Below are 15,096 nucleotides of genomic sequence, written 5' to 3' on the forward strand. Positions count from 1 at the left end.
CCACGAGGGCGTTAGCCCGAGTGGTTAAATACTGAAGCATCTGAACGATGAACCTTGGTAAATTAGATGATAAATCACAAGAAAGCCTTGATTGTTTTCATTCTGACATGCTCATTGATATATTTAAATAAATATTATGCTGGACTCCATTTACGTGAGGAGTAATGTATCAGACGTCATGTGGCAATTTGACGTCATAATGCTCTCGCGCGTCAACCGTTGTTTAGCGCAGAATATATAGAGCTTGATTTTCTTCTTTGTTTAACTGGAAATCAAATCGAGCCATGTTAGAATGTTAGTTTTACAGTAAAGGTATATATAATTAAACAAACAAAAATAAAATTTTCCTTTATTTTATTTCATTTTATGACCAATAAATGTGTTTATAACAATAGTCAAACATTTGTTAAGGACGCGCGCTGCAGTTTCGTAATTTTTTTCTCAATAATAGATTTTGATGAAATGTTTTGTATTAAAAGGTCATGTTATGATGTATTGAAAAATGAAATAAAAATACTAGGTCACCAGCTTTGTTTCAATTTAATTTGCTCCTATATATGGTGCTTTTTTAAACATTTTTCAAAATTTCTGTAATCCTAAAATATCTTTCAATAAAGTACAATAATCAGCATAAATTTGATTATCTATAAGCATTTTTATAACAGAAAACAATTAATATATCTATTTGAAACATGCTCAGAGAAATCAAAAGAACATTATTTTGTAAAGAAAGGAATACTTGTTCAGCAGACCCAAGGGCTATTTTTGCATATTTTTGTCAGTTTTAAGTTGGTACTTCTGCTATTTTATCGAGTTTCACATAATAGAATTTAATCAAACTCTGCACATACCTTTGGTTATGTCTACCTAATCTAAAACAAAAAGAAAATTGATAGGTCACCATATTAGATTTCGCTTAAATCAAATTACAATGAGGTGGGGTGTGGCGGGCATTTATACAACGCAGGTTGGTACGAAATACTCTTTCAGTGTTAAGCAAATGACTTAGAAATATATATATAAAATTATCAAATGGTAGATTTCTTAATAAGCGGATTTTAAGGTGTTTCTGAAGCATTTTGATGGCATAGAACGATGAAAGTTTCCGCCCCTTTTTTTTAACAAAACCTATAGTTTACGAATGTACGGTACGGGTACGGTACGGGATTAGAAACAGCTGTGACTCAATGCAGAGTTTGAGCGCTGGTATAGATAACAGACTCCAGTATATGTCGGATTGAAGCAATTTGAACTAAAAGTACTTTAAATGTATATATTTTGTAACCATGGTGATACTTACCCTAACCTTTAGTCAGTATATTATACATTTTGTAAATTAAATGCATGCGAACATACAGTAATTTGCGAATTTTTGCCATACGCGACATTAGATAATCACTTCCGTGCATGCGCAGAAGACCGCACCAAGTCTGCAGTGAGCTACATTGATTAGAAACACAACCAAATTGGCACGGTGTTGGGGTAAATATCGACCCGTCCGGAAAATCTGTAGCAAGTGCCTTTATCAAACAAGCCTTTAGATATATGATTTATCTAGCACTATTAATAAGCATGAAAAATTACTTAGTAAAGTGAGAAAAAAAATCAATAATCAGACACATGAACAAAATTATAGATTTGTAGTTCTACCTACGTTTCAGTGGTTTATCCATCAGTCATTAACATCCATCAAACTCACTAACAGAATCACTATCGAGTATTCTCTGCTAGTAATGGCACTAAATCACAGGGATCAAGACCCTCTTTGTCCTCTTTCATAAATTAATGATCCATTTAGTTAAAAAGTGATAAAATGCAATAAAACTGTCAACAACTCTCAGATGAAAAATCAGTGCAGTTGCATCAAATTATGTTGTTTTCTCCCCGCCCTCCGCTGTCAATCAAACTGCCCTTAGCCAACCAAAGATCGATAAAGGGCCATTGTTTTTCAGTGAGACGTGACATTTATCTCGGCATACTTCAAAACAACACCCAGGATGTTGTTTACAACTTGTTAAGACTATTAAAGTCTTTTGAAGCTGTAAATTTCAAAGCAAAGTGGAGTTGTACATTTGAAGGTTGTAAGCATTAGAATTAATTGATTTAAATTGGCTCTGATTAGCGAGATTGAAAATGTGGCAGTGGATCAGTTTAAGTGTACCATTAAACTGCTAATTGTTTGCCGATGGTGACAATAGATGGTAAGATAATTAATGCTCCCACGCCCCCCCCCCCCCCCCCCCCCCCCCCCCCCCGGCATGTATCATTTGTTAAACAACAACAAAAATGGCATCAGAATGACATCAAGTTCTTAATTCAAACCAAAACTCGTCCTTTGTAACGATCTGTTAAACTTTGTAGATCAAATGGACAGTAATTATCAGCAATTTGTGAGATGCCTCGTGTCAGTTTTGTTGTTCACAGTTTGGTCTCGGTTAAAGGTAATAGTCGATCTTTTATTAGTATAAATGTGAAGATCCTGTATAACTTTGATCATTGTGATTTTATTTATTGATGTTTTATTATGTTCAATGTATATTTGACGATGTACACATGTACAAGTCTGAATAAATTATCTGTTCTGTTCTGTTCGGTTCTATAATAAAATTTACGATTTTTTCATATTTTTTTTTTCAAAATACAATTTACTTTAAATAAAACTAATTTTGTTTAGTTACAGAATGTAACGGCAATCGTCGTTTTTAACCTAGACAATTAGTGCGCAAAGAGTAGTTTCCCTTTATCAAAATGGCGAAAATCATAACAAACTTATTAGAAGGTTATAACACTGAATAGTTGTTGTTCTTTATTCTGTATAAAATTGACCTATTTCCAATGGCCGCAGCACACATAAGGACCCATTTTAAATGTCTGTAAACTACATTTTCTTGAAGAATATTGTCAGTGCTAAATAAAAATCAAAAGAAAAGTGGGGGTCATGTTTGATGCAAGAAAAATAATTTCAGTCAAACACACAAACTGCAAAATCAGCTAAAAAATGAGACCCCAAATTATACTGGTGGTGTATGATCTAAGTTTCCATGAAAAATTTTGTCATGGTGTTATTTCATGATCAAAATGCTATCATCATGTCAAGCATAGATCTGTCATGTGATCTTATCAAAAAATTTGCAAAGAAAATAAGGAAAATAGCTCTACACAGCGAAAAAACTGAGGACTATTTGTATCCACCATTATGCGACTACCATTTTTTTTTTCGCGCCATTTTTCTATTTAGTGTCTGTATGCCAGAATGCCTTATATGCACTGTGTTCGATCCGAAAATGGAGAGAGGATCATGACTGCGTTTGGTTATGCAGCCAAAAGTCGACCTTTGACTTCAGAACTGATAATTTGGTAAAAAAAACCTTGACGTATGGCCAGAATTATACGGTACTGACAATTGGATGATTGTGTTTTTAAACAGTTATGAAAATTAAAAATGGTAAAAGCAGCTTACTAGTATATATGATAAATAGCTTAAGGACTGAAATTTACCTCTAGTGTATTACTGAAACTAGTAGGGGCATGCAAAAAAATTATGAGATAGATTGCTATATAGTCAAATTTTGAAATGTATATAGGACATGCATGGACACTTGGAAAAACATCTTGTCTGAAACGGCTTGTATAATGGCAAAATAATTTTATATAGTTGTTTCTTTCATGTCCTACTAAATGAACAGTCAGTGCCATGTTGATTAACCTTTACCCTGCTAAATTTCTAAAATTGACTGGTCCATCATTCAATTTAGGCAATACAATTTACTATTCGAAGGGGTGTACATTGAAAATTCACTGATATCACTGACAGAATAACAAACAGTGCAGACCATGATTAGCCTGCATGGAGGTGCAGGCTGATCTTGGCCTACACTGGTCGCAAAGGCAGAATCACTTGCTGCCAGCAGGCTAAAGGTTAAAAAAAAACAACATGGGGGCCACAAGGCCAGTGATACATCATTAAGCTCGGGTGAATGGTATAGAACGATCATGGCCCTGTTGTTGATATTTGTTTTAAAATTCTGCTTATTTATACTTTCAGTCAGGTAACAGCAGTGCAGACTCCTCACCATCGCTTTCTGTTACAGATATATTTATCCAAAGGAAAGTTCAAGGTGAGAGGAAGTCAACATTGACTAGAGCAGGGTTTACATAGGCTTGAAACTGAAAAGGTGTCTTGAAAAGTCCTTGAAAATGAGTTTCATCTTAAAAAGTACTTGAGAATCATTGAATATCCTTGAAAAGTACTGAATTTCAATAATTCCTGCCTAGATTGATCAGAATTCTTGTAAAACAATGCAGACCAATAATTCAGGGCGCTCGGAAGAGAAGTGGAGGGCACTCAAATAAGAGGCGGAGGACGCGAGCACCCCGTATTTTGCAAGACTTTCGAGTTCTTCCCGGTACAAAATTGTTGAGTAGGAAAGTTTGTACTAACTGATAAGTGTTACCTCCCTTACAAATGTGGAAAAATGGCGCCCTCTGTTTTGTTGTGAATTTGTTGTTTTCCGCTTGTTTTGATGGTTTATCAGTATGAGAAAGTGTGTTTTTAATTGGGAGTGGTCCAAAACTTATCCCTGGATGAGAGAATGGGGTGAAATATCCAAAGGGTATTGCCAATCCTGCAGAAAAGACATTGACACTGCAGGGATGTGTGAAAGTGGTGCCCTACGATCTCGCGCTAAAGAAAAGTAACCATATTAGTAACGGGAGGTGGAGACACCAATATCCTATGGACTAACATACAGTTTTTAGTGCACCTGAGCATTTTTGATGATTATCTTTTCCGTAGCCTTAACGTACTAAAACCTATTAGCGTCTGATGGCCCTTTCACGCTTCCGTAGAAACATTTATTACACGAAATTTATTTTGAAAATATTTCTGAAATGTCTAGGTCTGCAGCTCTCAAATATGGTTATATCTTACATCTGAGGCATATACTGACACTTGGACAACATCAAAAATGACATTTTGAGCGATTTGATAAAGTTCCAAAATTATCAATGTACCCTTGGTCATACATTTAGACAGGGTGATCCCTGCACGTGACCCCTGACTATCTACAAATCAAAATACGGCTTTCGTTTTCAAGTTTAGCATTTCTACTTTCATTTTCTTTACTTCGGGAAATAGCTGAAGGTCGAGTGACGTCATTTTCTTGGCGAGATTGCATAAATATGTGCTGGCCGTCCTAAGGATATGTGAAGTTATGTAGTAGCGACAAGGTGAGCTTTTGTGATCACCCTTTGTTCGTCGTCCGTCCGTCCACAATTTCTTGTGAACACAATAGAGACCACATTTTGCAATCAATTTTAATCAAACTTGCATACAAATTGTATTGGCATAATATCTTGATTCATTTCAAAAACTGGCTAGATCCAATCATGGCTTCCGGAGTATTGCCCCTTAAAGGGCCAAAACTTGCTATTTTGGCTTGTGAACACGATAGAGACCACATTTTGCAATCTGTTTTATTCAAACTTGCATACAATTTGTATTGGCATGATATCTCGGTTCCTTTCGAAAACTGGCCAGATCGCGTCAAAGGTTCCAGAGTTAGATATGGCCTCTTAAAGGGCCAAAATTTGCTATTTTGGTTTTTGCAGCCATACAGAGACTTCCTTTATGGTTTGATTTAATACAAACTTGCAAAATACCTTTAACAACGATAGATCTTGGATTCCATGATAAATCCATCAGACCCAATTATAGGTCTGGAGTTATGGCCCCTGATTGAGCCCTGAAAGGATTCCATGATAAATCCATCAGACCCAATCATAGGTCTGGAGTTATGGCCCCTGATTGAGCCCTGAAAGAACCAAAATTTGTTAATTTTTACCTTCAAGTGTGAACACAATAGAAATGACATTTGATTTTAACCACACCTACACACAACTTAAGTCACAACAAGATCTTGGTTCCTTTTGAAAACTGGCTAGATTCCATCATGGCCTCTAGAGTTACTGCCCCTGAAAGAGGCAAAATTTTCTATTTTGGCCCTTTCAGTCATAAAGAGGTTTCATTTATGCTTTGATTTGATACAAACTTGCACAGAATGTTTATCTTGATGATCTTTAGGCCAAGTTTGAAACTGGGTCATGTGGGGTCAAAAACTAGGTCAGCAGGTCAAATCAAAGTTTGTTTACACTCTTGAGGCCACATTTATCTTCATGAAACTTGGTCAGAATGTTTATCTTAATGATTCCTATGCCAGGTTCAAAACTTATTCATACAGGGTCAGTACTAGGTCACCCGCTCATATCAAAGGAAAAGCTTGTTAACACTAGAGGCCGTATTTATGACCCTATATTCATGAAACTTGGTAAGAATGTTTATCTTGATGATTCCTATGCCAAGTTCGAAACTGGGCCATGTGTGGTCAAAAACTAGGTCACAACTCAAATGAAAGGAATAGCTTGTTAACACTATGTAATAGGCCAGATTTATGACCCTATCTTCATAAAACTTGGTCAGAATGTTTATATTGATGATTCCAAGGCCATGTTTAAAAGGTGAGCGATATAGGTTCATCATGACTCTCTTGTTTGGATTTATCTTGGTCAGACCAAGGTTATGGCCTTTGAATTAATAAAAAAATATGGATAAAAGGTATATGAGTTTTTGTTGCATGTATCTCAAAAAGTATTTTACTTAGCGTCATGAAAAATTAGAGGATTGTTATATAGCATTTGAAGTTGTGCACCTGATGTTCTGTATTGGATTCCAGGGTTATGGTTCTTGACTCAGTGAAAAGTACACATCATATGCTTAAAAGTCTGTGTTGCATAATTATATCTTAAAAAGTATTTCACCTAGTGTCCTCAAACCATGAAGGAATATCATTCAGCATGTGAATTTTTGCACCCAAGTTATTGTTTTAGCGTGTGAAGTTGTACACTTGGTGTTCTGTTTGGGATTTCACACAGCCACACCTGGGATTTCATGCAGCAACACCAGAGTTATGGGGGCCTCTGTGGCCGAGTGGTTATGGTCGCTGACTTCAAATCACTTGCTCCTCATCGATGTGGGTTCGAGCCTCACTCAGGGCGTTGAATTCTTCATGTGAGGAAGCCATCCAGCTGGCTTATGGAAGGTCGGTGGTTCTACCCAGATGCCGGCTCGTGATGAAATAATGCACGGAGGTGCACCTGGAGTCTTCCTCCACCATTAAAGCTGGAAAGTTGCCATATGACCTCTCATGTGTCGGTGCGACGTTAAATCCAACAAAAACAAAAAAAACCAGAGTTATGATCCTTAACTTTGTTAAAAATACACATGAAGTTGTGTTGCATATATTTAAAAAAAATATCCACATGAAACCATGTACAGTGACAGGAAGTGGGTCCATCAGTGTCCTATGGACACACATCTAGTTTCTTTTCAGTCCACAAATTCTTTGAGCACTAATATATACAAGTGAGATGTTCTACAATGCCAGAAACCATTTTCCCTCATATAACGAAAGCAGATTTTTGCAAAATAAATAAAAGAATATTTTGGTTCTTTCATTTAGATTTGTCGTGATTTTATTTTTTCCAAACATTCGAAAAGTGAAAACAGTATTCGAATATATGTGTAATGAACGAATATGTGTTGCCATCCCAAATAATAATACATTGGAACACCTAAAATGACATGCATGATTTGTGTTTCAGATATTCAGCAAGTATCTGCAGTGTCGTCTGATACTGAGTGCACTCCAAATCTGAAAGAGCTGTCTACAGATATAGATGAGCAATATGTCGGCACAAATTTTAAAAAAGAGTTTCAAGTAATTTGTCTTTGTTTTTCATTTCAGCTCTTCTGAGCTCTTGCACTCAGATGAGCTTTTGTGATTGCCCTGTGTCCCTCGTCCGTCGTCAACAATTTGACTGTTAACACTCTAGAGGTCACAATTTTGGCCCAATCTTAATGAAACTTGGTCAGAATGTTAACCTCAATAAAATCTCGAATGAGTTCGATACTGGGTCAAATCAAAGAATAAGCTTGTTTACACCCTAGGGGGCACATTTTTGATTCTATCTTCATAAAACTTGGTCAGAATATTAGTTATCATAAAGCCTTGGATGATTTTAAATCTATCTCATGTGGGGTCAAAAACCAGGTCACTAGGTCAAATCAGAGGAAAAGCTTGTATACACTCTAGAGGCCACTTTTTGGCTCCAATCTTCCCGAAACTTTGTCAGAATGTTTGTTTTCGTGAAAGTTTGGACACATTCGAATCTGGGTCATGTGGGGTAAAAAACCAGGTCACTAGGCCAAATTAAAGAAAATGCTTGTTTCCACTGGAGACCACGTTTTTTGGTCCAATCTTAATGAAAATTGGTCAGAATATTTGTCTCCATGAAATCACTTGGTAAAACATGTTTACACTGTTATGGTGTGTTACTCAGGTGAGCGACCTAGGGCCATCTTGGCCCTCTTGTTCAGGATCTTTTTTTCTAGGTTGCTGATTCTTAATAGTCTAAGCTTGCAAAAATAGAATAACTTTTAATTTTTCATACCTAAACTTTTGTTTACCCTTACCTAGAACGTGTTCACAATTACAACTATATAGACCAGCAAGTAGAATGTGTTCGGGTGAAAAAATCTGTGAACAAGGTTTTGGTATTTTATACAATAAATGTTGATGTATTTATGTGTTTTGGGAGGTTTTTACGTACAAAACACGATACCCTGGCAGAATCATATATTTCATTTTTACAGAGGTGCAGACGACAGTCATGTCCTAAAAATAGTAACGGGTTGGTTTGTTTGACCCTCTTGTATAGACTTATATAGTGAAAACTTTGAAAATCTTCCTATACAAAACCACATGGCCTAGGGCTTTGTTATTTAATAGGTACAGTAAACCTCACTTATAAGGAACTCGGATATAAGGAACACTCGGTTATAAGGAACGGTTTTCAATTCCCCGATCTAGTTCCTTCTTTATTCAATGTAAAAATCCTCGGTTATAGGGAACTCGGTTATAAGGAACACTCGGTTATAAGGAACACTTTTTCTAGTCCCAAAGTGCGAAATTCAATGGAAAACCCCTCGGTTATAGTGAACAGACATAAAGAATAAAAATTATTGAAAACTGGAAATAAACAGGGGAATCGCTGATGATGTCAGAGTAACGTCGGCACTTTCACGCGCTTTTATACATATAATTTCATTTCTATGATCTTTAGTTTGTTATTTCGCGGATATGATAAAAAGAAAATAAATAATATGACCATTACTCGAGATTGTGTTTGAGAGCCACATGTATTAGGTATTTCATGTTAACAATAGTAAACGAAAATCAGTCGTGGACACGGTCATGTCATACTATCCTAAATAAATGTGTTAATTACGCGTGATTAACAATAGCAAACAATCTAGTTTATTAAATTTCCAATTGTAAAAATTATAGCAGGTGCTAAAATGGACAATAGCAAAACTATAGGTATAATTTACACTTTAGTCCGTATGTATGGCGCCGTTGTCTATTCGTAATGCACTGTATGTCATAAACACCCTACTTTTAAATTTTAATTAAGAAATAATAAATATGTGCCTATATTTTATCAGTTAATAAAATATGGGCAGGAGCTCGGATGCGTAATAATTAAATCACGAGTGCGTAGCACGAGTGATTTAATATTCGCATCCGAACGACTGCCCATAATTTATTAACTGATAAAATTATTGGAACATATTTATTATTTCGATTCTAACCACGCAAATTCATCGCATTTTACAGCACTACATTTTAGCGCGATATGTCATTCGGCTGGCCGTATGCTATTATAAAAACCTCCCCATGAATAGAAAGCGTTGCATCAATCGGAATTTTCCGATATTCAGTAAATTTTAATTAAAGTATTAAGTAGTTATTGCCGTGAAAATGTTATTTTCAATAACATCTAAGGTCGGATATAGAAATCAGAGGTAAATACTTAATTCAAAGTTTATATATGCAGTTTCTAAAAATAGTACACGTCACCTACATAGTGGCACTGAAACATACACGCCAGAACATTGCGGCGGCATATAAACACGTAAACACTTTAGTCTGGAAGATTGGAACATGACATGAATTATGATTTATTTACTGTCAAAGTAGAATCTAGTTGACATTTGTGGTGCCTACTACGCAGAAATTGTAAACTACACACACGTTCAGACATAGATGCACTGGTGTTGAAATTGAAACTTACCGGGCTGAAACATTTTCTTACGATAAAAATATAAACAAATAAGTTCATCAGTTAGAAATTGTTTGTTTCAGAAAATTTGATGTACTTTTTATTACTACTAGCACTGAAAAAGTCAAATATTTAGTCGGTATTATACTGTAATATAACGGATCGAAGCAGAGTAGAATATTACAGTCATGTTACAATCGTAGGGCGGAATGGAAGAGCTATATTTTATCGTAGATTCATGTATAGGCGATTTCGCTATATGTTTATATAGCAACTGCTACGGATCGTGTTAGAATTAGTAGTCTAATTTAACATTTTTGTATTAATTATTTGAACATTTATTTTATATTAGTATTGATGCCTTTTCACATAACATGCTGCCGAGCAAGGTAAGGGCTGCAACATATCATATAATCAAAATCAAACGTCGGTCAAATAGTGTTCGCTATACAAATTGTGTTCGTTACACAAACCTCGGTTACAAGGAATTAGTTCGCTATACGGATATAAGGAACCTCGGTTATAAGGAACAATTTTTAGAGGTCCCAAACTGTTCCTTATAAGCGAGGTTTACTGTAGCGTTCTATTGTAGTCCTTTACTAAGATTGTTCAAATTGTCTCCCTGGGATCAAATATGGCACCACCCTCACATGGTTTATATAGACTTCTATAGGGAAAACATTGAAAATCTTCATGCACAAAACCACATAGCCTAGGGCTTTAATATTTTGGTATGTTGCATCATATAGGACTGTTCACACAGTGGTGTGGGAGACATTTTGATTTAATCCTGTCTCTGTGCGTGTCTGTCACAAATCTTGTCCGCAGTCTTAAGTCAGACATTTCTCATCCGATCTTCACCAAACTTGAATAAAATGTGTTTGACCATAAGTCCTCAGCCATATTCGATAACGAGCCAAATCGGCCTAGGCACTTCGGAATTATGGTCCTTGAATTACCGAAAATCGGCCTTTTTACTCTTGTCCGCGCTCTATGTTGAACAGTTCTCATTAGATCTTCACCAAACTTAAACAAACTGTGTTTGACCAGAAGTCCTCAGCCAAGTTCGATAACTAGCCAATTTGGCTTAGGCACTTCTGAATTATGGCCCTTGAATTACCGGAAATCGGCCTTTTTACTCTTGTCCTCGCTCTAAGTCAAACATTTCTCATCCGATCTTCACAAAACTTGAACAAAATGTGTTTGACCATAAGTCCTCACCCAGGTTCGATAACCAGTTAAATTGGCCCAGGCACTTCGGAATTATGGCCCTTGAATTACCGAAAATCGGCCTTTTTACTCTTGTCCATGCTCTAAGTCGAACAGTTCTCATCCGATCTTCACCAACCTTGAACCAAATGTATTTGAACATAACTAGCCAAATCGCCCGAGGCACTTGAGAATTATGGCCCTTGAATTACTTAAATGCAAATGAGTGCTCTTCCTTGACCAAAAATTTTCGTAAAATGGCGGAACAACTCCTGTCGTCGGAATAGGGTCCTGAATACGTGTAGCCCTGTTTAGCAGGTTAAGTAAATTAATACATGGAAAATTAGATCTATTATTACCCGACAATCGCTTGTCTCACACAAAATCGATTGTCACTGACCTGAAAAATTAACGACGATTATTCCATTGTCGGTGACAATCGAGAAATCACTACAACTTACCTACTTTCTTGTTTTTAAAGCTACAGCAAAGAGGTTTAGACCACCTGTATAATTTTTCATACAGATTTCAGTAGTTATCTTGAATTACCTTTACTTTGACCTACTGGCCTTCTTTTTTGTTTTTGAAACTTTAGCAAAGAAACTTGTTCAAGCAAGCAACAAAACTCAGGTGAGCTATATAAGGCCATCGTGGCCCTCTTGTTTGGTTAAAGTTGTTGATAGTCAAATATCTCTGTTACTATCAAAGCTTTTGACTTGAAACTTAAAACTGTTATTTACTATTAAAGTATACACCAAAGTATACACCAGAAGAAACAAACCCCATAACTCTGATTTGAACTTTGACAGAGTGATGCCCCTTTTTAACCTAAACTCAGATTTGAATTTTAACAGAGTTATGCCCCTTTTTAACTTAAAATTTTTTGGTTAAAGTTTTTGATAAAGACAAATATCTCTGTTACTATTAAAGCTTTTGACTTAAAACTTAAAAAAGTTATTTACTGTCAAAGTCTCTACCAGGAGAAACAATCCCCATAACTCTGATTGAATTTTGACAGACTTATGCCTCTTTTTAACTAAGAATTTTTTGGTTAAAGTTTTATAAAAGTTTTACTGGCAAAGCTCTAATTCAGTGTCAAGCACTGAGTAAAGTCAAGCATGTTGTCTTACGGACAGCTCTTGTTATATATTTGATTGATCAAAAATATCATTACTAGAACTTTTCTCAGATATGATCTTGAAGGAACACCATAACTAAAAACATGCAGGAAAAAACAACAACATTAAACCAGCTGTAGTCAGTGTTTATTAAAACTAGATAAATAGTTACAGTTGCAAATACAGTAAAACCAGAAAGGCAAACTCACTTTGAACAACAACAACAACAACTCTCCAGAGCAACCAAAATGTATGTCTCCATTAGAGTTTAGGAAGCACCTTTAAGACAGAAAATATTTATCCTTAGTTGCATTCCCTGTACGTTTTATTAGCTTACATGAGCATCTCAGGGTAAGCTATTGTGATTACTCTGTTGTCCATCTATCTGCACTTCTCTTCAAACAACATCCCTGAAATGATTTGGTTGAAGTTAAGAAGCTTGGCCTGGATGTTCCTTGCGTGATCTTCTACCAAAGTTGTTCAAAAAATTGAATTCCAAGCAGAATTCTGGTTGCCATGGTAACTAGAAGGAAAGACTTTCACAGTTGTCTCTAAAACTGCAAGGCCCAGAGCTAAGGTATTTGGTACTTAGCATTTTCTAGTACCATAGATACCCATGTATAATGCGCACCCCCGATTTTAGCCCAAAATCCTGAGAGAAAAATATTTTTGGTCAATTTTGAAGTGGATGAAAAACGAAAGTAGAGTTTACATCGACACTGGTAATAAATTTTATCTCCGCGGCGAAGAGCAGCATCGGTCTCACGATACTATCAATTTTTGTTTTCTCGAAAATAAAACCAGTAAAATATCGTTATATTTGTTGTTTTACCTTTTTTAATTAACTATTTTGAATAAATAAATAGCAGCTGATTCAATATTTCGGAATGGTATCTTTCAAAATGACAGGAGCTTCTCAATTCAAACCAATAACAAAAGGTGTGATAGTCTTTTTGTCACGATCAAATAGGCAGTAATTACCGGCAAATAATGTTTCACCTCGTGTCAATTATGTTGTTCACAGTTTGATCTTGGTTGAAGATAATTCTCGATCTTTAATTAGTATCATAATTTTTGTGATTTACTAACATTTCTTTCATCAAAATACTTTTAAATTTATATGGAATTAATTTTGTTTGAAAGAAAAATAAACCATTCGATCTTTTACGGAACGTAACGGCAATCTTAGACTTTAGCGGTGACAGTAAGCGCGGGTAGTAGTTTCCCTTTACCAAAATGGCGAACATCAGTAACAAACTTGTTTTGAAGTTGGAAAATTGTCTATACCTGTGTATTATGCGCACCCACACTTCGGGGGTGGTCCCGGGGGTCAAAAAACTGCGCATTATATATGGGTATCTATGGTAGTCCCCTACCAATATTGTTCAAATTATGCCCCTAGGGTCAAAACTGGCCCCCTTGGGATGACAAGTTTTACTTAAACCTACGTAAGAAAATCTTTAAAAATGTTATCCTTTAAATCCATAAGGCTCAGAGCTTGTAGCATTGTGTACTTGTCCTCTACCAAGTTACTTAGTTTGTTCAAATCATGCCCCTTGTGTCAAAATTGGTCCTGCGCAGTGGTTTATTATCCCCCGCCAAAGGCGGAGGGATATAGTTTTGGCGTTGTCTGTCTTTCCTTCCAGAGCCATACCTAGGAAGTGGTTGGGAATATTTAAATAAAACTTCATATACATGTTCACCACTATGGGATTATGCAGCCCGCCAAGTTTCCGTCAGATTGCCCAAGTAACACCAGAGTTATGGCCCTTAGAAGTTTCTAGTGTTATAACTATATAGGGTACTATAAATATGGCAATTTCTGCTTCATAACTTGTGATACATTTAACCTAGAACTATAAAACTCAAATTGAATTTAGATCACCATAATGTGATACTGCACACACAATTTCGTTAGGATCTCTTTAGTAACTTCAGAGTTATTGCCCTTTAATTGTTTAAAAATCCACATATTTGTACATAACAAACTAACCAATTGGTAGAATTTCATTAAACTTCTTTCATTTTTTTCCATGAACATTTATTGTAAACATGTGAAGTTGTGCACCCACACCCAGTCACCCCCACCGCCTTGGTCACACACACACACACACCCTCAAATTTTTTATTTTTTTTTTTTTCATTCCTTATTTTAAAATTTTTCAAACATTCCATGAATATTTATCAGCTTGCAAACAAAGTTGTACCCTTCCCCCATCTCACTCCTCCACCCAGTCACCCCGATCATGCAGCATCCCTTCCCCACCCCACCCCCCGCCCAATTTTTTATGCCCCCACTTTGGTGGGGGAGCATATAGATTTGCCCTTGTCCATCCGTCCTTCCGGGGTTTTGCGTCCGGATTCATTCAGTCGTGTATGAGTTGTGGGCCCTGACTTTGTAAAAATTGGTAATTTTAGTGTTGTGTCGCACCTAGCTCCAAAAGTATTTGACGTAGAGTCAAAAAACTTTACAGGAATGTTGGTCAGCATGTGTAGTTGTGCACCTGGGGTTTCGCTTCCAGATTCATTCAGTCATGTATGAGTTATGGGCCCTGACTTTGTAAAACTTGGTAATTTTAATGTTGTGTCA

At 36.2% G+C, this 15,096-nt stretch overlaps 1 protein-coding gene and 1 long non-coding RNA gene across 9 annotated transcripts in view; one reads left to right on the forward strand and one right to left on the reverse strand.

The window, feature by feature from the left end:
- Positions 1 to 1,863, reverse strand: part of LOC128547850 (uncharacterized) — a 40,375-nt gene extending 38,512 nt beyond the window's left edge. The window contains exon 1 of the long non-coding RNA XR_008366695.1: positions 1,655 to 1,863. This is a non-coding gene — a long non-coding RNA (uncharacterized LOC128547850). The remainder of the gene's footprint in view (positions 1 to 1,654) is intronic.
- LOC123529339 (bromodomain-containing protein DDB_G0280777-like) overlaps positions 1 to 15,096 on the forward strand; it is a 272,760-nt gene that overhangs the window by 230,115 nt on the left and 27,549 nt on the right. For 5 of the 8 annotated variants that reach the window (XR_008366691.1, XM_045309646.2, XM_045309645.2 and 2 more), the window contains 2 exons: positions 4,046 to 4,118; positions 7,660 to 7,775. The exons of 2 other annotated variants lie outside the window; for them this stretch is intronic. Coding sequence is in view for 4 of the 6 variants with exons in the window: in XM_045309646.2 (XP_045165581.2) it covers positions 4,046 to 4,118; positions 7,660 to 7,775 (189 nt within the window). In the remaining 2 variants the exon portion in view is untranslated. The remainder of the gene's footprint in view (positions 1 to 4,045; positions 4,119 to 7,659; positions 7,776 to 15,096) is intronic. One more of the 8 variants, XR_008366692.1, reaches the window with a different exon arrangement.

Source organism: Mercenaria mercenaria, chromosome 13 (assembly GCF_021730395.1).
Source record: "Mercenaria mercenaria strain notata chromosome 13, MADL_Memer_1, whole genome shotgun sequence".
NCBI lineage: Eukaryota > Metazoa > Mollusca > Bivalvia > Venerida > Veneridae > Mercenaria > Mercenaria mercenaria.